General features: G+C 47.9%; 1 protein-coding gene across 1 annotated transcript in view; it reads right to left on the bottom strand.

The window, feature by feature from the left end:
* The window catches only part of LOC125132980 (zinc finger protein 8-like), a 38,220-nt gene extending 25,394 nt beyond the window's left edge, over positions 1–12,826 (bottom strand). The window contains exons 1-5 of the mRNA XM_047790910.1: positions 12,769–12,826; positions 9,630–9,721; positions 7,945–8,071; positions 7,581–7,664; positions 1,135–3,607 (exon numbers count right to left, since the gene is read on the bottom strand). Of these exons, the coding sequence (XP_047646866.1) occupies positions 1,674–3,607; positions 7,581–7,664; positions 7,945–8,071; positions 9,630–9,662 (2,178 nt within the window). The 5' untranslated portion in view covers positions 9,663–9,721; positions 12,769–12,826 and the 3' untranslated portion in view covers positions 1,135–1,673. Of the gene's footprint in view, positions 3,608–7,580; positions 7,665–7,944; positions 8,072–9,629; positions 9,722–12,768 lie in introns of the transcript that reaches the window.
* Between the last annotated feature and the right edge of the window lie 11,402 nt (positions 12,827–24,228).

Below are 24,228 nucleotides of genomic sequence, written 5' to 3'. Positions count from 1 at the left end.
GTTTATTTCACAGCTATGCAAACACTGTTTAGTGAAGGACCAAACAAAACAATACATTTCCCCCTTTCGTTCCAGTTTCATGAGTCCTCTGTCTCTTGCAGGAAGTATTACAGCAGAGTCAAATGAATACCCCTTCCTAAGGTTTGCTTCACGTTTGGATTACAATTGTCTTCTACAATCTGCATGTTATTTTCCAAAGAATTTGTTTACTTTTGTGTGTGATTTGTTTGTCTCTGCTTTTTTTTTTTTTGCCTTTTTGCCTTTTCTGGGGCCGCTTCCCACGGCAATATGGAGGTTCCCAGGCTAGGGGTCTAACCAGAGCTGTAGCTGCCGGCCTACGCCACAACCACAGCAATGCGGGATCCGAGCCTCGTCTGCAACCTATACCACAACTCACGGCAACGCTGGATCCATAACCCACTGAGCAAGGCCAGGGATCGAACCTGCCACCTCATGCTTCCTAGTCGGATTTGTTAACTACTGAGCCACGACGGGAACTCCAGAATTTGTTTACTTTTAAGCCTGTGATTCACTGTTCCCTTTTTAAGTTAGAACAAACATTTCTTTTCCTTAAAAAAATATTCAAGTTGCATGGTGGCTCAGTGGGTTAAGGGGCTGGTGTTGTCACAGCTGTGGTGCTGGTTAATGCCATGCTGCAGGTTTGATTCCTGGCCCAGGAACTTCTTCGTGCCTTGGGCATGTGCCCGACTCTCCAGTCATATTCCATTCTTAGTTTCAAAATTATCCTTTCTAGATGTTTTTGCAATATCTTTTATAATTTTTTTGGCTGCACCCAAGGCACATGAAAATTCCAGGTCAGGGATCAAACCCAGGCTGCTGCAGTGAAAATGCTTGATCCTTAACCTGCTGTGCCACAAGAGAACTCCCATTTTGCTTTTATTTTTATTTATTTATTTATTTTTTAGGGCCACACCTGTAGCATATCAAAGTTTCTAAGCAAGGGGTCGAATTGGAGCTACAGCTGCTGGCCTATGCCAAAACCACAGCCACAGAAATGCCAGACATGGGCCACATTTGCAACCTACACCACAACTCACAGCAACACCAGATCCTTTAAACCCTGAAGGAGGCCAGGGATCGAACCCACATCCTCACAATTATTAGGTCCATTTCTATTGAGCCATAATGGGAACTCCCCATTTTGTGTTTTTAATTGTTTGTTTACAGTAAACATGTCTGGCTTCAAATTTCATCTTTAAACACCACCTTCCTCATGCAATGCTGAGTGGGGTTTTCAGTCTGCCATCATTTCCAGGAATGTTAAGGGGACAGGGTCTGATTGAGTTTGGGTGGCTTTTTGCACTAAAAAGATTATCCAGTGGATACGACTCCATTGAGTTTTTTAACTCCTGCTGAGAGCTCTGACTGGTGTTTTTCATGTGGTTATATTCATAGCATCTCAGCAAAAGGCAGAGGTAAATAAATTTTAGTGTACACATAAAGCACTTTTAGAAACTGCACTTTTTTTTTTTTTAAACTGCTAGAGATTCTGATTTAGTAAGATGAGGGTAAGTTTGGTAGTGTGCATTTTACACATATACACTCCAAGCAATTGTAATAAATGTGGTCATGAGTCTACACTCCGAGAACCATACCTTGGTCATCTGATGTCTGTCTAGTAAAGAAAGTCTGGCAGTCAGTTTTCCATCCATTCACAGGGTATCTCTCCCATGGGTTTTCTCATGTTGAATAAGGGATGTACTATAACTGAAAGCTTTCCCACTTTCATTACATTCATAGGGTTTCTCTCCAGTGTGAATTCTCTGATGCCTAGTAAGCTGACACCGCTGGCTAAAGGCCTTTTCACAGTGACTACATTCATAGGGTTTCTCTCCAGTATGTGTTCTCTCGTGTTTTGTAAGAGTTGATCGATCACTGAAGGCTTTTCCACAGTCAATACATTCATAGGGCTTTTCTCCAGTATGTGTTCTCTGATGTTCAGTAAGGCGTGACCTCTGACTGAAAGCTTTAACACACATATTACACTGATAGGGCTTCTCTCCAACATGTGTTCTCTGATGCACAATGAGAGGAGACCTCTGGCTGAAAGCTTTCCCACAATGACTGCATTCATAAGGTTTCTCTCCAGTATGTATTCGCTGGTGCACAATAAGCTGAGATCGCTGCCGAAAAGCTTTCCCACAGTCATTACATTCATATGGTTTCTCTCCAGAATGAATTCTCTGATGTGAAAGAAGGTGAGAGCTCCCAGTGAAGCCTTTCCCACAAAGATTGCATTCGAACGGCTTCTCTCCAGTATGAGTTCTCTGATGTTCAATAAGGTGAGAGCTCCCAGTGAAGGCTTTATCACATTGACTGCATTTATATGGCTTCTCTCCAGTGTGAATCCTCAGATGCCTAATAAGCTGAGTGCTTCGAATGAAAGACTTTCCACACTGGTTACATTCATAGGGTTTCTCTCCAGTGTGAGTCCTTTTATGTGCAACAAAGTCAGAGCTTTGGCTGAAGGACTTTCCACACTGAGTACATTCATATGGTTTCTCTCCAGTATGAATTCTTTGGTGTACGATAAGGTTAGAATTCCACCTGAAAGATTTTCCACATTCATGACATTTATATGGTTTTTCTCCAGTGTGAGTTCGCTGATGTCTAAGAAGTTTGGAACTCTGGGTGAAGGATTTCCCACACTGTTTACATTCATAGGGCTTTTCTCCAGTGTGTGTCCTCTGGTGTACGACAAGGTCATAGCTCTGGCTGAAAGACTTTCCACACTGAGTACATTCATAGGGCTTTTCTCCAGTGTGTGTCCTCTGGTGTACAACAAGCTTGGAGCAACAGCTGAAAGATTTTCCACACTGATTACAAGCATATGGCTTCTTTCTGGTCTGAATAATGCCACAGTCAGTAAAAGACGAGGCCACATGGAAGGCATCGCAGTCCTCCTCACATCTGAATGGTGCTTCTGCAAGGTCACTTATCTCAGTTTGTGCAAGGCATTCGTCACACTCATGCTGACTTTCCCCAAAAGGCATGGGCTTATGTTCATTCAGAGACAAATTATGATTAATGATGTTTCCATAGTCCTTACCATCATCACTGTTCTCTGCCGAAAAAACTGTATGAAGAAAACGAAGGGAGGTACCATAGCTGAAAGAGTCACTACTGACAGTATAAAGATAAGGTTTTTTATTTTCCATTTCAACATTTGCAAGTTTATTCAAGTAAATTCTCTGACAAAAGCCTCTAGCACTTTGATGATCTTCACAGGGCCTCAGATCAGCCCAGCCTTGCTGATGATTAATGAAAACTGAATTCTGTTCCAACTTTTTAACCGGGGAGTTGAACTTATGGAAATGTGTTCTTACGTGTAATGTCGGAGGTAGGATGCTTAAATTCAGATAACCCCCCCCTTGAGCAAATAGTCTTTCTGAGGTGGGTACCACTGGACTCTGAGGGTCCTTCTGATGCTCCCTTAGTTGCTCCCTAGAATGCTGCATTTCTAATGCGACCAACCAGGGGCCCTCCTCCTGTACACAATGTTTTACTTCCAAGTGGTGGGAGGGCCCTTCTATAGCAATATCTTCTTTGGAAGGTGACTCTTTCCGTTCCAGCGCAGACTTCTGGTCTGAAAAAAATCCAAAATGCCTGAATTACTGGAGAAGCTTGAGAAGGGAGTGTGGGATGAAGGAGACCACCAAGTATGAGCGGTATCTCTGGGTTTGTTTCCATTCCATGGACTGTGATTTCATGCATGACATGAAAGAGGGGGATGGCTCAGCAAATAGGAAATCAGTGGTAAAATACAAAGAACAGCAAAGACAATGAAGAGATGACCCAAGGGAAATGGTTCCCAAAGAGGGAGCACATGAATAAAATAACCAGGGAAGGGTGAAGATTAAAGGAGAAATCCAGAAAAAAATTGGGGTCTGAAGGTATAAAGCCATCAATCACCAACAAATATACCTCCATCCTCTTTGCTGGGACCTCTGAATATGGTACCTTATTTGGAGAAAGTGTCTTTACAATCGTGTTAAGGATTTGACATGGGGAGATCGGGTGGGTCCCAAATGTTACCACAGTGTCCTCATAAGCGGGAGGCAAAGGCACAGAGAAGGCAATGTGAACATGGAGCAAAGAGATTTGAAAGTGCTAGCCTTAAAGAATGAAGTGATGTGGGCACAGATTGAGAAATACCTCAATCTTATGATCTGCAATCTTAGCCTGTCTATTTCCTGGTGCTGGATCATGAAATGGGATCCCAAACACCAACACTGACTTAATATTCTTTCTTTTGGGGGGGGCAGGGGAGCACCTGTGACATATGGAAGTTCCTGGGCCAGGGATCGAATCCGAGATGCAGCTGCGACTTACGTCACAGCTGTGGAAAAGCCAGAACCATAACCTACTGTGCCACAGCAGGAACTCCTGACTTAATATTCTTAACACATCATTTCTACCATCGTATCAGGCTGCCAAACAGAGAAGAAAAGTCTCTTTAACCACTCCAAAACAAGTGCTAAGTTCTCCCCAGGATGTTTGGCTAGACTGGGTCACTTAAGTGGACCCCACCAACTGGTGACTTTTTTTTTTAGGGCCACACCTGCATGCCACACGTGAAAATTTCCAGACTGGGGTTGAACCGGAGTTGTAGCTGCCAGCCTACATCACAGCCACAGCAATGCGGGATCTGAGTACATCTGTGACCTTCGCTGCAGCTCAGAGCAATGCTGCATCCTTAAGCCACTGAGTTGAGGCCAGGAATTGAACCCACATCCTCACAGGTACTAGTTGAGTTCTCAACCCACTAAGCCACAACAGGAACTCCTATCTGGCAACTTCTGAGGCTCATTTTTCTTGGTGTTAATCCAGGAATAAGAATATTTAATTCACATGGGTTGCTTAGAAGTGGAAATAAATCAGTATGTGAGCCTCACATGATATCTGGTGTGTGATGCACTGCTATGCACAGTACTATTGATACTGGCACCCTTGTTATTGTCCTAAAGGGGATTCTTCCATCTGCTGCAAATACTGGGCCCCTAACAAAGAGTACTGCAGGCTTCCAGCTTCAGGCTGTTACTTGGGTCCTCCAAGATTCTGCCTTTACCTGCCACTTTGCCCTTTCATTCATGCAGCCACCAAAATCTAGTAATATCACAGCCTTTGCCTAGATTCCCAGGCTTCACTCTCCACACTTGCCATGGAGATAAGGATGCTCCATTTGGCAAAATATGAACTACAATTTCTGGCCATCCTTTGACTTCCAGAAGGCTGTTTCCCTTGTACCAAACAAAGACCTTCTTGCCCTCCTGGGCAAGGTCCTTATCCATGCCCAATACCACCTACAACCACCACAGTTCTCCTTCCCAAGACTCTGCTGTGCCCCTTTGGTGGTGCTGTCTGATAATGTGAACTTTTCAAATGAAACAAAAGCCTCATCGAGAAAAGTGAAATGGTATCTGGGGATGAGGAGGAGGAAAGGAAAGAAATCTTGGGGTAGGTAAGATGTGTTTTTAGCATTGCTGTACATGCAAATCTTCTTTCTGGCCCACCTTCAAGATGCAGATCTTGTGGTCAGAAATGTTTTCATTTGACACCTGGCAGCCTGATACGATGGTAGAAATGGTGTGTTAAGAATACTAAGTCAGGAGTTCCCACGGTGGCACAGCAGGTTATGGTTCCAACTTGTGCCTGGCTGTTGGAAACTGGACAAAGGAGGCTGAACATTCTACAGCAGTGTCTGAATCAGGACTGTGAAATTAGAAACTCAGATTGTGTGGGTCAGCCAGAAGGTAACACCTATACAGAAGACAAGGAAGACACTGCTGGTAAACTGAATTCGGAATGATGTCATTTGGGGGTTCCTGTTGTGGCTCATTGGGTTAAGAACCCAACAAGTATCCACGAGGAATTGGGTTTGATCTCTGACCTCGCTGAGTGGGTTAAAGGATCCGGCATTGCTGTGAGCTGCAGTGTAGGTCGCAGATGAGGCTCAGATCTGGCGTTGTAGCTGTGGCATATTCTGGCAGCTGCAGCTCTGATTCGACCCCTAGACCAGGAATTTCCACATACTTCAGGTGTAGCCCTAAAAATATTAAAAAAAAAAAAAGGAAAAAAAGATGATATCAAGGATCAAGGGTAAGGAAAAGTAGGTAAGACTTCAGAGGAAAAAATAACAGAGGCTGGAGTTCACATCATGGTTCAGCAATAAGGAACCTGACTAGTAGCCATGAGGATATGGGTTTGATCCCTGGCCTCACTCAGTGGGTTAAGCATCTGGCATTGCTGTGAGCTGTGGTGTAGGTCACAGATGTGGCTCAGATCTGGCCACTGCTGTGGCTATGGTGTAGGTCGGCAGCTACAGCTCTGATTTGACCCTTAGCCTGGGAACTTCCATATGCTGTGGGTGTGGCCCAAAAAAGAAAAGAAAAAGAAAGAACAGATGCTGAAGGCAAAATAATTACAGGGAAAGAAGGAGCAGGAACACAATAGATAAATTCAACACTTCTCAGCTGGGGTTATGTCAGAAGTTGTGAAGAACACATGTGTTGCTTATTTCTAAGTGAGCACCAGTCAGAAAAAGCCATGTACTGCATGATTCCAACTATGACATTCTAGAAAAGGTAAAACCACGGAGCAAGTAAAATAATCAGTGGTTGTCAGGAGTTAGGGTGGAGGAAGGGACGAAAAGGAGGACCACAGAGGATTTTTAGGGCAGTGAAACTACTCTGTATGACCTATAATGGGAGATAGATGACGTTATACACTTGCCCAAAGCCCAGAGCATGTACAACATCAAGCACAAACCTAATGTAAACTATTGATTTCATATAACTTATCAATTGTTCATCACCTCTAACAAATGTACCACGGAATGCAAGATATTAAAAAGGGAACTGCATGGGGAAGGGCAGTATCCAGGAACTTTGTACGTTCTGTGAGCATGAAACTGGTGTGAAAAATAAAGTCTATCAGTTAAAACAACAAAAAGCCAGAAGCTGCCCAATTAGTCAGGGTGATGGACACACATGCTGCGAATATACTGAAAGCTTTTGCATATTTTAAGTGGGTGACTTGTACGGTTTGTGAATTGTATTTTGATATAGTTCTAAAAGAAGAAAAAGAAAAAAGAACTCTAATTAAGCTGACACACGGGGTAGGAGGTGGGCCTATGAGATGGGGAAAAGTGGAAAAACAGGTCCATGAATGGTGATTTAGGGCGAATTCTTCTGGAAGGCATGGATGCACAAGTTCTCACCACACCTTGGAACTGGCCGGAAGTCATGGGAACATCCAACACGGAGGACGTGGACACTGAACAGTAGAGCAAAACCAGGCCTAAAGGGGAGGCCTGAGGAGCTGCCGCCCGAGAGGAAGGATGAGGGTCTGGCAATGAGATGCGAAGCTGAGGGGTGAAGACCAAAGGGAAGATGGGCAGAAATGAACCCACGGGGGAGACACGTTCTGACAGCAATGTATGTCCTCCGTGGGCTGACATGCACGAGAAGGTGACTGCCTTGCTGGACACCTGAGCGAGCTCCCCAGACAGCCTCCCTGCTCCTGAGACCTTAACAGTTGGGCCACTGGCCAGTTCTCACCTCGAGGAGGTCCCCACTCCGCCTTCCATGGGTCCTCCCCTTGCTCCAGGCGGGAGATCACATCTGGTTTGGTGAGCAGAAGTCCTGGTCAGTGGAGGAAGAACAGAGGGCTTGGTGCTCTGCTTGGCGACAGGCTCAGCCCTCGCCCACCTGGGGTCACACTGGATGGCCAAGGAGGGCCCCACACCCACCCCAGGAAACTTCCCACTCCCTGAACCACAGACCCGCCTGGAGGTGGAATAATCGGCAACACCTGGACCTGCATCTCAAAGGGACCCAGTGCGAGCACCTTTCAGCCCAGGCCAGGCACACCCTAGAGGTGAGCCGTAGCTCTGGGGCCGGCAATGGGCAGTACCCGACTTACCCAAGGAGACCAGGTGGCTGCAGGTCTCCAGAGTCACCTCACGGTACAGTGTCCTCTGGGCTGGGTCCAGCTGTCCCCACTCCTCCCACGTGAAGGTTACAGCCACATCCTTGAAGCTCAGAGGAGACTGAAACATCATTGGTGTTAACATGCAGCCCTGCTGTCCTGATGCAAAGGCTGGAGGACAGGACAGCACTGGGGAGGGAGAACCCAGAGGGCCTGACTTTGGACCAGAGCTCAGGTCAGACCCAGACCCTGGCGTTTTCCCTTCTTTCTGAGTAGATCATCTACCACTGGTCACAGCTGATTTTCTTTTCTTGACTTTCACCACAGCTAATGGCAACACTGGATCCTTAAAACCACTGAGCGAGGCCAGGGATTGAACCTGCGTCCTCATGGATACTAGTCAAGTTTGATACTGCTTAACCACAGTGGGAATTCCCTGTTCGTTTCTATTCTAGGAAACAAAGGGGACCCTTTTTGGAGATCCCTGCACCAGCTTTTCTACAAAGTCACAGGTTGGAAGCCAGTCAAAAAGGATGTTCTAAATCGGGGGTCAGCTCATTATGAGCCAAGGGACCAATCAGAGGTGTGGTATTTTTAGATGGCTAATGCCACAAGTTGAATTCTTTCCCCATGAATCCACATGTTGAAGTCTTACCCCACAATGGGAACTATTGAAGACAAAGTCTTTATGGATGAAATTAAGGTTAATGGAGATCATAGGGCAGGGCCTTAACGCAATGGAACCGGTGTCCTTACAACAGACACCGGAAGCCCCTCTCCCCACCTTGGGGAGACACAGAGAGAACACCATCTGAAAGCCAGGAAGAGTCCTCACCAGAGACCAACCTTGCCAGCACCTTGATCTTGGACTCCAGAACTGTGGGAAAACAAACACCTGCTGTCCAAGACACTCAGCAGGTGGTATTTTGTTACAGCAGCCTAAGCAGAGTCATACAGCTGAGATGGGATTTTTCCTTTTTAAAAGGCCACGTAGGAGTTCCCGTAGTGGAACAGTGGTTAATGAATCCGACTAGGAACTATGAGATTGCGGGTTCGATCCCTGGCCTTGCTCAGTGGGTTAAGGATCCAGTGTTGCCGTGAGCTGTGGGGTAGGTCGCAGATGCGGCTTGGAGCTGGCATTGCTGTGGCTCTGGCATAGGCTGGCGGCTACAGCTCCGATTCGACCCCTAGCCTGGGAACCTCCATGTGCCGCGGGAACGGCCCTACAAAAGGCAAAAAGACAAAAAAAAAAAAAGCACCACGTAAAAATTTAAAAAAAGGATATGAGACAGAAGCTGTAGGTGGCCTGCAGAGTACAAAATAGTTCCTACCTGGCCCTTAACAGAAAAGGCTGATGAAGCCTGCACTCAAGAGAGGCAGCAGGCGAGGGGTCACACACACTGTCCTTGGGGTCCTGGCCAAGTTGGCATCTCAGTTTCATTAGCTGGTAACTGAACACCTGGGTGTGTCCCTGAACTTCTCGCAGGAGCTGTCGTGCTGTGACTGTGAAGACAGCCTTTCACAGTGGAGAGTCTCACTCACTGAGTGAGGCCAGGAATCGAACCTGCAACCTCGTGGTTCCTAGTCGGATTCGTTTCCACTGCACCACGACGGGAACTCCTGGATGCATTTTAGAGCCAAGGAGACCAAGGCAACGAGAGCAAAGATCCCCAACTCACCTGGGATGGGATCTGCTGAGAACATGACTCCATCTCCTCCTCATACCTGGAGAAGCCGTCGTGGAGAGGGCAGAGGTCCTCAGAAGGCAGGGCTGGGGTTGGGGGAACAGTTAGGGATTCAGCCCCACCTCAGCATCTCCATGCTCTCGAGTTCCCCCCAGCCCCAAAGGAGAGGGTGGCCAGTGCCAGCTGAGGAGCTGCCCTTGGGGAGTATGGGGCAGGGAGTTGGGGCTCTGACCACGTGGTCTCCCTGTTCAAGGCCCTGAGGTCAACTGAGGTTGCCAAGCCAGCTTTCCGGTTGCAGAGACAGCCAGTGTGCCTGGGTCTGGGCCTGTGCAACCCCAGGCTCAAGGTAAATGCCTTGAGGCATGTGCTGGGGTGTCTGAACCATGAGCCCACAGATACACAGCAGTCCCTTAATATTCAAGTCGGGAAGGGGCCAATTTTTCCTATCATCTCAAGATACTAAGTAGGAGGAGGTGGAGGCAATGGCAAAACAATAAAGTGTACAATTAAAAAATATCCCAATGATGGAGTTCTCTTATGGCACAGCAGGGTAAGGATCCAGCATTGTCACTGTGGTGGCCTGGGTTGCTGCTGTGGGGCAAGTTCAGTCTCTGGCCTGGGAATGTTCACATGCCACAGGCACAGCCAAAAGAAAAAAAAATCCCAAAGAAACCTCAGCTAGTTTATAAAAATGGAGTGGGAGTGGATGGGACAAAGGATATGAAACTCCCCAGGAGGAGAGTCAAGGGCACTCTGAGATGGGGTGTATCATCCTTCTGGAGCTGCTGAGATGCTGTCCCACTGCCTGGGGCAGGGGAAGTGGGGAGCACACCTATTAAGCCTTGCTTTACTTATTGTGTCACTGCTTCCCACACTCTGCTCATCTAGCAGCATGGCGACAGTCCCACTTAGACGGCCGGGCAAAAATCCTCCCGAATCATGCCCCAAACCCTTCGCTATGTTTAACTACCTTTCACCCTGCCTGTATCAAAAGTGTACCCATGCCACAAAAGCACGTACACACAGACGTATACCACACTAAGAAGGCTGCCCAGGAGTTCCCACTGTAGCTTGGGAGGTTAAGAACTCGACTAGTACCCGTGAGGATGTGGGTTCTACTCCTGGCCCCGCTCAGTGGGTGGAAGACCTGGCACTGCCATGAGCTGTGGTACAGGTCACAGATGGGGCTCGGATCCTGTGCTGCTGTGGCTGTGGCATAGGCCGACAGCTGGATCTCCTATTCGACCCCTAGCCTGGCAACTTCCATATGTTTCGGGTGTGCCGCTAAAAAGAAAAAGGGAAAAAAAAAAAAAGAAGGTGGCTGCCCAAGACTCTCATTCTGACATTCCTGTCCAGCCACAGGCCCTCTCCTACTACCTGGGTCCACTTCCACCCTCTGATTCTCTTCTTCCTTGTCTGGAGACATCCCAGGACAAGTGAGGGAAATACTCCCTCTGCAACCAGACTGCTTCCTTTCCAAGTCCCAGCTCCGCCACCTGCCTCGATAGGACCCTGAAGAGGCTTCCTTAACCTCCTACCTCTCAGTAGACATCTGGAAGAAAGGCAGCCCCCTGCCTTGTGGTGCTGCTGCGATGATTACACGAGCTGCATTTATGGAGTTTAACGCTGAGCTGACACAATGTAGGAGCACAGCAGATTTAATTACATTGGTCATAGCTGGACATAAAACTCCACCTCTTCTCCTCATGCTGGGCCCAGGAGTGGGCTGGTCCAGCAGGGGTTCCTCTGTGTGCAGGGGTAGGGAGAAGGCCTCTCCTTCACCTTCCTTTTCCAGTTTCCTTTCCCTGCCAGTGGAAGATGGGGTTTCAGGTGCTGCCCAGGCTTCATGTCCAGCCCAGACCTCTCTCCCAGGCTTCCTGCCACTGCCATTGCCTCCTCTACAAACAGCCATACCTCCAAAGACTTGATGAAATAAAATCCATGTCTTATAACAAGTCAATGAAAATTTAAACAAACTTTTTGTCTGCTTGTTAGGCCTCATCCTTCCCCTTTCTTTAGTTTGCCTTGTGTATCTGCATTAACCAGACCTCTTTAGGAGATGGCCTTTCCTTTTTTTTGCCATACCTGTGGCATGTAGAAGTTCCCAGGCCAGGGACTGAACCCACTCCACAGCAGCAACCTGAACCACTGCAGTGTCAATGCCGGATCCTTAATCACTGTGTCACAGGGAATTTTTCCTTCTTTGTGAGGGGTCACAATGAGCCTTCCCCCACTTTACTGCACTTCTGGATTATATAAAACTGTCAAGTCATCATCTGACATACAGGTCTTTCTTTTTTTTTTTTAATTGTCTTGCTTTTATTTATTAAAACATTTTTTTCTTTATTTTTCAGTCTTTTTGTCTTTTTAAGGTCGTACCCGCTGCATATGTAAGTTCCCAGGCTAGGGGTCCAGTCGGAGCTGCAGCCGGCAGCTTATGCCAGAGTCACAGCAACGCAAGTTCCCAGCGGCATCTGCGACCTACACCACAGCTCATGGCAACGCCCAATCCTTAACCCGCTGAGCGAGGCCAGGGAGAGAACACATGTAATTGAGTCTTCACTTGGGGCATCACCAAAAACAACAAACATAGGCCTCCAACACATCAGTCAAAGCCATTCGCTCTGCTAGGACTTCCCTTAATTCTTTGTTCATCTGGACAACAGATACTTTCTCTTCAAATTGAAGAAAACCTTCCCTTTCTTTTTTAGATTGACTACTAATTGATTCTTTCACCCACAGACTCCTCAGTGCAACACAGCTGCCAATGACCACGGATTTCTCATCTCCTGCACAGCGGCCTTCATCTTGCCTCCTCACTATTAGTGGAAACGCAGGAGTCCTCACTCCTATTTCTTTGGCGCTGCCCCTGGCACTGTGTTATTTCTACCGCTCGAAGCTTCTACTCCCCAGGCTCTGAAATCCAAACGCCAGCCTCATGAACAAGGCAACTGGGGTCCCTGCTCTTCACACCTCCAAACTCCTGAGTCTTCACTTGGGGCATCACCAAAAATAACAAACATAGGCCTCCAACACATGTCAAAGCCATTCGCTCTGCTAGGACTTCCCTTAATTCTTTGTTCATCTGGACAACAGATACTTTCTCTTCAAATTGAGTTCAAAGTCCACGTACCAGTGGAAGAAACCTTCTCCGTATTCCGGTGGCCTCCGGGGCACTGCGGAGCCTCGGGGCAGGTTCCCTAGGGGCAGGTTCACCTGCGCGCGCGGCCAATGGCGGCACTTCCGGTGGTCGGCGGAAGTGCGCGCGCTCAGAGCGACGAACTGCAAGTCCCAGAAGGCATCGCGGCGGGCGGCTTTTTTGTTGTTGTTGTTTGTTTTGTTTTTTCTCGCTTCGGTGGCAGTTCCTCCAAGCGCTGTAGCCGCCATCGCCCCCGGCGGCCGCGGGAGCGTCGAGGCCTTGGGCGTCTGAGCGTAGGCGACGCATCTTTCTTTCTGTTGCAACGGCTGGTGTTGTGGTTGAGAGCGTTGCTCCCCAGGGGGCTCTGTCCCTCTGGCTCAAGTTAGCGGACGCTCTGATCTCCTCCTGGGCGTTTGCGACGCAGATCGAGGGCGGGACGTTCGCCTCAGAACCCTGCGCGGCCTCGCGTTTTCCTCGTGGGCCTCTGCAGCGCTCACGTGCAGTGGAAGTAAAGCGAGCCCACCTGATGAAGCCCACAGAAGCTGTTTTCTCAGAGCCCACCATAGCAAGGGCGTGCGGAAGCTCAGAGGCCGACAGAGGAGAGGGAAAGCTTGACAGCGACAAAAGGAAAGGCCTCAGCTGTGTCCTGGTGACTCTTGGTGGAGTGTTGCAGTTGGAGGCCTGCTAACTAGAATCGGTCATCCTATGTGATAGTTCACGGGAGCTTATTTGGCTTTCTCCGGTTGGTCCTGAGTGGGACAGGGACCAAAAGTAGGGAAGCTGGCAGTTAGCGACCAAGTCTTGACTGTTTGAGGCCTATTGCTACAAAGGTTGTCGGTCAGAGTTCTGCTATATATGGTCTGGCCATTTATATTCAGTCTCACTGCCTTGCAGAGCAGAGGCCCACACACCGTCTAACCTGCCCTGGCTCTTCAAGGAGGGAGAGGCCACAGGAAATTTTCCCAGGCTGGCCGAATGGCTGGAACCACTCTGGCCCTACGAAACTTCAGGCATCGTTAAGCTCCTGGATTGTGCTCTCGTGTCTGGGGTGCTGAAGGAGTTTTCAAGGAAATGTGACTATGTAGATGGATATTCTAAAACTGCTAATTGGATATTCTAAAACTGATTATAGTGATGATTGTAAAATTCTTGGGTATATTAAAAACCATCGAATTGTACAGTTTAAGTGGGTGAACTGTGTGTGAATTATGTCTCAGTAAAGCTGTTAATCAATACATACAATTACCAATACCTATTAGTAAAAAAAAAAAGATATAATGGGGGTAAGTGACTTTTAAATATGTAACTTTTAAATTATTAACACACCTAAAAGTATTAGCAGTAATTTCTTAATATCAAATATCAAGCAGTTCCTAATGTGGCACAGAGCTAACCAACCCGACTAGTATCCATGAGGACACAGGTTTGATCCCTGGCCTCGCTCAGTGGATTAAAGGATCTGGCATTGCCATGAGCTGTGGTGTAGGTCGCGGAAGTGGTTGGGATCCCTCATTGCTGTGGCTGTGGCATTGGCCAGTGGCTATAGCTCCTGTTTGACCCCTGGGAACTTCCAAATGCCGCCCTTTTTAGGGTACAGCCCTAAAAAGACAGAAAAAAACCCCCAAATATCCAGTTTTTAAAACCTAAATTGTGTAGTTTTGTTTATATTTTGTTTACTCAAATTAGGATCTGAACAAGTTCACACCTTGCATTTCATTCATGTGTGCTTAAGTCTTACAGTTTATGGATTTCAAAACCTCCACATATTATTTTTCCTTTTATTTCTATTTATTTGTTGAAACTAGGTATATTTTTCTTGCAAGATTTGTCACATTTTGGATTTTAAAAGTGGTATCTCCTGGTGTCATTTCTCTTCCCCTTGGTTTTCCTGTAAACTGGTAGTTGGACCTTGAGGCTTAATTAGATTCAGATTTGTATGTGTGTTTGACAGTCAGAGGTGGTGCATATGTTTCCTTTTTCATCATATCAGAATGCAAATGATGTCTGGTGCATTTTGGTGATGTTGTTTTTAATCATTCAAGTGTTGACAGCCTGATGCATCTATTACACAGTTCAACGTTTTTCACAGAATGGTTTTAGCGACCATTGATGCATTGATACACTGATCATTGCCTCCAACACTCATTATTTCATTAGAAATTACAAAATGGTGTTTTTCTAATATATCATTCCTTCGGCATAGATCTGTTGGAAAACTTCCCCTTACCAACTTTTGTTACCCTAAGATACAGTTTGCTCAGGAGAGGGAGGATAAACGCTTCATTCTTTCCCTTTGCTTTGAGAAAATAGAAGTGCTAGAATCCTTCAAAGGTGATCCATGTGTTTTATATTCATGAATTTTAAACATATTCTGTGGGTTTTTGGGTTTTTTTTTTTTGTCTTTAGCTATTTCTTGGGCCGCTCCCGCGGCATATGGAGGTTCCCAGGCTAGGGGTCGAATCGGAGCTGTAGCCACTGGCCTACGCCAGAGCCACAGCAATGCGGGATCCGAGCCACGTCTGCAACCTACACCACAGCTCACAGCAACGCTGGATCGTTAACCCACTGAGCAAGGGCAGGGACCGAACCCGCAACCTCATGGTTCCTAGTCGGATTCGTTAACCACTGCGCCACGACGGGAACTCCCATATTCTGTGTTTTAATCTATTGCAGTGGATAATTTGATACTTCAATTGTCCAAATCTTGGCCAGGATCAGCTCCTTCAGTCTGGCTCCTGTGTCCTTTGGCATGATTTTTTTTTTTTTTTTTGGCTTTTTGCCTTTTCTAGGGCTGCTCCCATGGCATATGGAGGTTCCCAGGCTAGCGGTCTAATTGGAGCTGTAGCTGTGAGCCTACGCCAGAGCCACAGCAACGCTGGATCCGAGCCGCGTCTGTGACCTACACCACAGCTCACGGCAACACCAGATCCTTAACCCACTGAACGAGGCCAGGGATCGAACCCGAAACCTCATGGTTCCTATCGGATTAATTTCCACCGCTCCATGACAGGAATTCCTGGCATGATATTAGTAGCTTTTGATAGTTTCTTTGATTTCCTGTCTGAGAAGATGTTGCATGCTCGTTCTATAAATTTCCAGCTGCAGCCCTGGAATCTGCCATTTCTCTGAGGAGCCCTGCCGCCTTTTTTTTTTTTTTTTTGGCTTCTTAGGGCCACACCGGAGGCATATGGAAGTCACCAAACCAGGCATTGAACCTGAGCCCCAGCTGTGACAGTGCTGGATCTTTAACCCTCTGTGGTGGGCCAGGGATTGAACCTGCATCTATGCAGCAACCTGAGCCACCGCAGTTGGATTCTTAACCTACTGTGCCACAGTGGGATGGCTGTGTTTTAAAGTCAGTGGAGGAAGAGTTCCGATGGTGGCACAGTGGAAACAAATCCGACTAAGAACTATGAGGTTTCGGGTTCCATCCATGGCCTCACTCAGTGGGTTAAGGATCCAGTGTTGCTGTGAGCTGTGGTGTAGGTCGCAGACACAGCTCGGATCTGGCGTTGCTGTGGCTGTGGCGTAGGCCAGCACCTGTAGCTCCAATTCGACCCCTAGCCTGGGAACCTCCATATGCCGAGGGTACAACCCTAAAAAAAGCAAAATAAATAAAGTTAATGGAAGGAGTTCCAATAGTGGGTTAAGGATCCAGCGTTGTCACTGTAGCAGCTTGGGTCACTGCTGTGGTGCGGTTTCGATCCCTGGTCTGGGGACCTTCCACATGCTGTGGGTATGGCCAAAAGTTAATGGAAGTAATTATCCATGGGATAAGCTTTTCACTGTATACTTTCAATTTTTAGGGATCACTTAAAAATAACCTAATTTGGAGTTCCCGTCGTGGCGCAGTGGTTAACGAATCCGACTAGGAACCATGAGGTTGCGGGTTCGGTCCCTGCCCTTGCTCAGTGGGTTAAGGATCCGGCGTTGCCATGAGCTGTGGTATAGGTTGCAGACGCGGCTCGGATCCCGCATTGCTGTGGCTCTGGCGTAGGCCAGTGGCTACAGCTCTGATTCGACCCCTAGCCTGGGAATCTCCATATGCTGCGGGAGCGGCCCAAAGAAATAGCAAAAAGACTAAATAAATAAATAAATAAATAACCTAATTTACAATTCTGCAAAGCACTTCCATGGTTCCAAAGTAAAAACTAGAAAAACAAAATAAGCTTCTGTGCCTGTTCCTCCCTCTATCCTGCCCTCTCCCTTTGGTAACCTTTTACACAAATTATCTGTCCATTAAGAAAACGCACATGGAGTTCCCGTGGTGGCGCAGTGGTTAACGAATCCGACTAGGAACCATGAGGTTGCAGGTTCGGTCCCTGCCTTTGCTCAGTGGGTTAACGATCCAGCGTTGCTGTGAGCTGTGGTGTAGGTTGCAGACGTGGCTCGGATCCCGCATTGCTGTGGCTCTGGCGTAGGCCAGTGGCTACAGCTCCGATTCGACCCCTAGCCTGGGAACCTCCACATGCTGCGGGAGCGGCCCAAGAAATAGCTGAAAAGACAAAAAACAAACAAACAAAAAAAGAAAACACACAAGTAAGAATTCCTGTCGTGGCGCAGCGGAAACTAATCCGACTAGTATCCATGAGGATGTGGGTTTGATCCCCAGACTTGCTTAGTGGGTCAGGGATCCAGGATTGCCATGAGCTGTGGTGTAGTTCTGTAGTTCGCAGACAGAGCTCAGACCCCACATTGCTGTGCCTATGGCGTAGGCCAGCAGCTGTAGCTCAGATTCAACCCCTACCCTGGGAACCTCCATATTCTGAGAGTATGGTCCTAAAAAGCAAAAAAGAAAAAGAAAAAACATTAGCAAATACCTCTGAATGTGTGCCTCACACTATAAGCTCCCATAACCACGCTTAGCGCTATCATGTACTTCTGTACTTCTTTGATTCCAGCTAACCATTTGGTTGGTGATCAGGCTCCGGCAGCTGCCCAGGGCACCACCGTGTGGCAGGTCCACAGTTCCATCTATCAGCCATTACTGATGACACGTAAAATCTATTGGGCATTTTACTCTTCCACGCAGTGCTGCAACCAGTATTTCTGTGCCTATGTGATTTTGCACCTTTGCCGGTGTATATTTGGATTAGATCCCTAGAAGCAGGATTGCTGCGTCAAAGGGATTTTGCCGAATTCCTCTGCTTTGGGGTTATACCTTCTTGCATGCCACCAGTTTTGGGGAGGGCCTGTTCCCCACAGTCTCATCAGCTGGGTGTGTTTTGGGGAGGACCTATTCCCCACAGTCTCATCAGCTGGGTGTGGCATCAAACTTAAATCTTTGCCAATCTGATAGGTAAGAAATGGTATATCAATGTAGTTCTAATTTGCATTTCTCTAGTGAATGAGAGTTTCTCTAATTACAGGCACCTTTAGTATGTATAAGAGTCATTTAATTTCTTGTTCTGTGTGGTTGTTGGTCTTACTCTAGTTTTGGAAGTTCCTTAAGAGCAATTTTCACCTTGCAAATTGTAATTTTTCATTTTAATCTTTTTTTTCTTTTTCTTTTTTGCTTTTTAGGGCTGCACCTGCAGTATATGGAGATTCCCAGGCTAGGGGTCTAATCAGAGCTGGCCTACACCAGAGCCACAGCAACGCCAGATCCGAGCTGCGTCTGCGACCTACCCCACAGCTCACAGCAACACCAGATCCTTAACCCACTGAGCAAGGCCAGGGATCGAACCCGCAACCTCATGGTTCCTAGTCAGATTTGTTTCTGCTGTGCCATGACGGGAACTCCCATTTTAATCTTTTTATGTTGCTAATAGTATTATGGGTTTTTTTCACACAATTGTTTATTTTTATTTATTTATTTATTTATTTTTGTCTTTGCTATTTCTTTGGGCCACTCCCGCGGCACATGGAGGTTCCCAGGCTAGGGGTCAAATCGGAGCTGTAGCCACTGGCCTACACCACAGCCACAGCAACACGGGATCCGAGCCACATCTGCAACCTACCCCACAGCTCACGGCAACACCGGATCGTTAACCCTCTGAGCAAGGGCAGGGATCGAACCCGCAACCTCATGGTTCCTAGTTGGATTCGTTAACCACTGCGCCACGATGGGAACTCCCACAAATGTTTATTTTTACACCATTAATTTTTTTTCTTTTTATGGCCACATCTGCAACATATGGAAGTTCCCAAACTAGGAGTTGAATTGGAGCTGCAGCTGCTGGCCTACGCCACAGCAACACCAGATCCGAGCTGCATCTGTGACTTACACCACAGCTTGCGGCAATGCCTGGATCCTTAACCCACTGAGTGAGGCCAGGGATCGAACCCGCAACCTCATGGTTCCTAGTCGGATTCGTTAACCACTGCGCCACGACGAGAACTCCCTGAGGTGCTCCTTTTATCACTGACTTTCCATATGCAATTTAGTCTTATTTCTGGATCTTCTTTTCTGTTGAATTGCTCTATCTATGTGCGAATACTACAATTTAAAAAGTATAGATGCTTCATAATATGGTTTACTATCAGGTAACGCTGGCCATTCCTCACTGCCTTTCTTTTTCAGGGTGTTTTAGGCTTTTCCCTCTTGTTTATTCTTTAGCCCTTAAAAACTGTTGAGGATTGAAAGAGGAGCTAGTAATAGCAGTCGTAATAGTAGTAGATTCAGGGCTTATTAACTACCAGCCTGGTAAATTCCCTGCGGGTATGGACTCAGTACTGCTCTTGGTAACCCTATAAGGGAAGACACGGTATTAACTTTCCCTTGGAACAGCTGGAAAGCTGAGGCACAGCTGGCTAAGTAACCAGTTCAAAGAGGGGTCTGGGCCTGGTCTCCTCGCCTCTGGACGTTTGGCTTCCCCACTGCCGCTGGGCCAGTCCGCACGGTCAGGGTGTCCCAGCTGAGGGTCGGTGCCTCTGGCAGGACCCCCTCAGCCTCCCAAGGATGAGGGGAGCAGCCCAGCAACCCCACCAGGCCCAGAGGGAGCACCGCTGGCCAGCTCTCCTTCCGCCAGTGGGTCCCGCCTGCTGGGCAGCCCCTCGGCCCACTCCAGGGGTGCCAGTGCCTTGCAGGACATCGATTCCCATGCTCTCGCCTCCTCTCCTGCCCTCTGGGAGTTTTCAGCTTTTCAAGCCAGCTTCCCTTTCTTGCTGTGGCTGTTCCCAGAGAGATGACAGCAGGGACAGTCTCGGCCACTGGCGCTGCAGCGGCTGCTCTGCTGTGTCAGGACCACTTGCCCAGGCGCACCCTGTGAGTGAACGCTAATCTCTAAGTGCAGTCTCTGCTTCTGCCTCATCACCAGTGTCACCGTGGTGACATACTTCTGTCACCGGCTTTCTCTCCAACACCGTGAGGATGTTGAACCTGCTACCCAGCCCTGTCTTCCGGGAAGCAACAGCAGTGCCCGAAGCCTGTCCACCCTTGTGCTCCCGGAACCTCTTCCTGCAAATGACCACCCTCCCCCCGCCTTAGATAAAACTCACCGATGCGCCCTGGTGTATCCAGGAGACCAGACCCCGTCCCTGTCTCTGTCTCACATGTGATTAGCCGAACCGTTTGTTGCACTGATCTCTTTACCTTGAAGAGACCAAGTTTGGTTCATCTTCTCTGCTTCCCACAGGACCCTGCCCTTCGAGGCACATCAGCCTGGGCCAGCATCAGGATGTGGAGCACCCTCCTGAACAACAACTCCAGAAAATCAGCTAAAAAAAAAAAAGAGAGAGACATTCCTTGATCAACCGCCCGAGAGCTGCTGCTCTAGCATCCCTGCAAATGCAAAGCAACCTTCTGCCCCACCTTTGAGATGCAGATCTTGGGAGTGTAGCACAGTGGAAACCAATCCGACTAGTAACCCTGAGGATGCGGTTGAATCCCTGGCCTTGAGCAGTGGGTCGGGGATCCAGCATTCCTGTGAGCTGTGGTGTAGGTCGAAGATGTGGCTTGGATTCCGCATTGCTGTGGCTGTGGTGTAGGCTGGCAGCTGTAGCTCCAATTCGACCCCTAGCCTGAGAACTTCCATGTGCCGCGGGTGTGGCCCGGAAAAAAAAAGAAAGTCAGAGCCTCATGCCATCTTAACAGTGAAGGTGCCCCTCGGGTGGTGCAGAGTGAACAGGGCAGAGCTCCTTGCTGCTGAGCTTGGTTGTAGGGCACAACAGGACCCTCTCAATTGGTGTAGGGGAGGATCTTCTGGTCTTTTCTGGACCTGCTGACTCTGTGCAGGACATTCAAGCCCTCCTCACATCTTCTCTGTCCACTTGGATGTCCTTGGTATCAACGGACAGCAAACAGTGGTGGTTGATTTGAGCAGAAAAGGGCCCTGGGTGGCAGGATTTCAGACAAGGAGGAGCTGGAGCAGTAGCGTGGACAGGAAAAGGGCTGGAATCAAGGGGAGCACTGGCAGAGACCTCTGGCTAGGATGCCCTCCTTGGCCCTGGCCCCCTAGAGGCATGTCCAGACTCTGCTCCTAGTATTTCTGGAACTTTCCATGGTAAGCAGGATGATACCAACCTGCGTATCCATGTTCTGCACCTTATAATGTGCTTGTGTTACCTGCATGGGAAAAGGAACATGGCAGAGCTGAGCGAGGCAAGGATCTTGAGGGGGGAGACCGGCCTCCAGAAGGACTGCAAACCTGCCCTCATCCTGATTTCAGCCCCTCCTGACGCTGACCTCCAGAACTTTAAAATCATGAGATTGTATTGTTTTAAGCCACAAAGTTTGTGGTAATTTCTTACAGCAGCAAGTACAGAACTAACATAGGATTTTCTGGACATGGGCCCCAGTATGGGTATTTTTCAAGCTCTGCACGGCATCCCGGTACGCGGGTGGGGAATTTCTGCAGAAGTCTAACAAGAGGGGCTGTCAGTAGCCTTGGGGAGCCCCAGCTTGCTGCCGAGGCTCAGCCATGCCCCAGGAACTGTATTAGACACACATTAAGAGCCTCTGCCTAGGATGTCAATGAAAATTCAGTTAACTATCAAGAAGATTTTGTAAAAGGGCATTTTATTTGCATCTGAGAGTTTTAACCCAGGAGACAGACTCTCGGGATGATCTGAGAACTGTTCTACCTGTTAGAAGTCGAGGGCATCATGATACACATTTTTCTTTTTTTCTTTGGTTGTGCCCATGGCATGTGGAAGCTCCCAGGCCAGGGATGGAACCAACACCACAGCAGTGACCCAAGCCACAGCAATGACAATGCTAGGCCCTTAACCTGCTGAGCGGCCAGGGGACTCCCATCACATACATTTTTAAGACAACAGATGGGACATCAAAATGACATACTGATCCTTTTTTTTTTGGTCTTTTTAGGGCCGCACCCGTGGCATATGGAGGTTCCCAGGTGAGGGGTCTAGTTGGAGCTGTTGCCGCCGGCCTACGCCAGAGCCACAGCAATGCCAGATCTGAGCCACATCTGCGACCTACACCACAGCTCATGGCAACACCGGATCCTTAACCCACTGAGCGAGGCCAGAGATCATACCTGCAACCTCATGGTTCCCAGTCGGATTCGTTTCCGCTGCGCCGCGACGGGAACTCCAACATACTGATCCTTGACATAAGCTTCTCCGTGGTGACCTCGTTCGCATAAGCGCCTACGAGGCGATCAGCACATCCCCGTGGCCCCTGCGGAGCTGGGAAGAAAGACGTTCCCTTGAGACCTTACATTGCTAGTGTCAGCAGAAAGGTGCAGCAGGCACGTCCACCTTTGAGGAGCCCTGGTCCCTGCGGTTGCAGGGGCAGCTTGCACACGGGGGGCAGGGGGGGCAACAAATGTGGAGAATTGTATGCTCAATTTTTTTGTCCTGCCTTAATGTATAAATTTTCTTTCATCAAGGGAGAGCAGCTGACACCGACACTAGGAAACCCACAGCCGCTCACGCAACGGACCCTACTCTGGTTTCATGTCAGACATTGCAGTGAGACAGAACCAGGAGCCGGTCATTGAGTTGGAGCTATTCCCTCCCATCTCTCTGTTTCCTGCATCCCTGTCACTCTCCCCAGGCAGAAGGAAGGAAGGCGAAGGAAGTTCTGGGGAGATGGCCCCCGTGTGTTCAGTGATTTGAGCACACCCACCTCCTGTGCGGCCCCAGCACTCTCGAGTCCGTGCTGAGATGTTCCAGTGGATTTCAGGCCCCTCCTGAGAAACCACTGCGTCCTCAGTGGTGAATCCCCAGGGAACCCAGGATGAGAGAAAGTGTGGATGTCACACATCTTTCTAGAAATAGTTCCCTGGAGCCAGGTAGCACGTTGCTTCTTAGCTCCGTGTTCTCATCTTCCTGAAATCCTCACACAAAAGGGGTAAACAGTCCCACGGTTTCTAATTTTAGATTCTACATTTCTTCTGGATGGTTTTTATTTGTTGTCAAGTAATTATTACAGGAATATTAAGTTAAATAGTTTTAAGAAGGAAAAATCAACAATCCATTCCACTTTTATTCTCGTCCATGGGCAAACGTTTGTTTGTTTGTTTGTTTGTTTTGTTTTGTTGTCTTTTTTTGCTATTTCTTGGGCCGCTCCTGCGGCATATGGAGGTTCCCAGGCTAGGGGTCGAATCGGAGCTGTAGCCACTGGCCTACGCCAGAGCCACAGCAATGCAGGATCCGAGCCGCGTCTGCAACCTACCCCACAGCTCACGGCATCGCCGGATCGTTAACCCACTGAGCAAGGGCAGGGACCAAACCCGCAACCTCATGGTTCCTAGTCGGATTTGTTAACCACTGCGCCACGACGGGAACTCCCAAACATGTTTTAATATGACAGCACAAACATGGACCTCATGCATTTTTCACTTTACATAAATATTTCTTACAGAATCTGCATAAAATAGATTAGAAACTACACAAATGGCCCCAAGTGGTAAAACATCTAAGTAAAAAAGAACATCAATGTGACATTTCCTTCAACTGTTTCAATCTCTGTACCAATAATGTACTCATTTGAACAACAAATTTCCCCATGTCAGAGTTTATATTATTCATTTTCTTGTCCTTGTTCCTTCTCAGATTTGGGCCTCGGTGGTATTATGATCTGTGCTAGGGGATCAGCTTTTGAGGGATTGTGTCATAAGAGCAGAGATGGACCATATGTCATTACATGGAATGTTACTTAACAGTTTTCTTTAAGAAACAGTTCTCTGGGAGTTCCCTGGTGGTCTAGTGGTTAGGATTCAGAGCTTTCACTGCTGCAGCCTGATTCAGTCCTTGGTCTGGGAACTGGGATCCCACATTAAGCTGGTGCATGCCGAGGCAAAAAAAAAAAAAAAAAAGAAGGGTTCCCTGATGGCCAACCAGTGGAGAGCACCATCTGAAGGCTTTCTGCACTGATTATCTGCATAGGGCTTCCTTCACTATGAATTCCTTGGTGTCCCGTAAGTAAGATGGTCTACTGAGGGCTTTTCCACAGCACATTCATGTGGTTTTTCACTCATGTGAATTTTCTGATTCACAATAAGATAAAAGATGTGTCTAAAATTTCCCAAGTTGCTTATATTTATA

The sequence above is a fragment of the Phacochoerus africanus genome, chromosome 8 (assembly GCF_016906955.1).
Source record: "Phacochoerus africanus isolate WHEZ1 chromosome 8, ROS_Pafr_v1, whole genome shotgun sequence".
Taxonomy (NCBI): domain Eukaryota; kingdom Metazoa; phylum Chordata; class Mammalia; order Artiodactyla; family Suidae; genus Phacochoerus; species Phacochoerus africanus.
The sequence above is the reverse complement of the archived record's forward strand: the minus strand, read 5'-3'. Positions and strand labels throughout refer to the sequence as shown.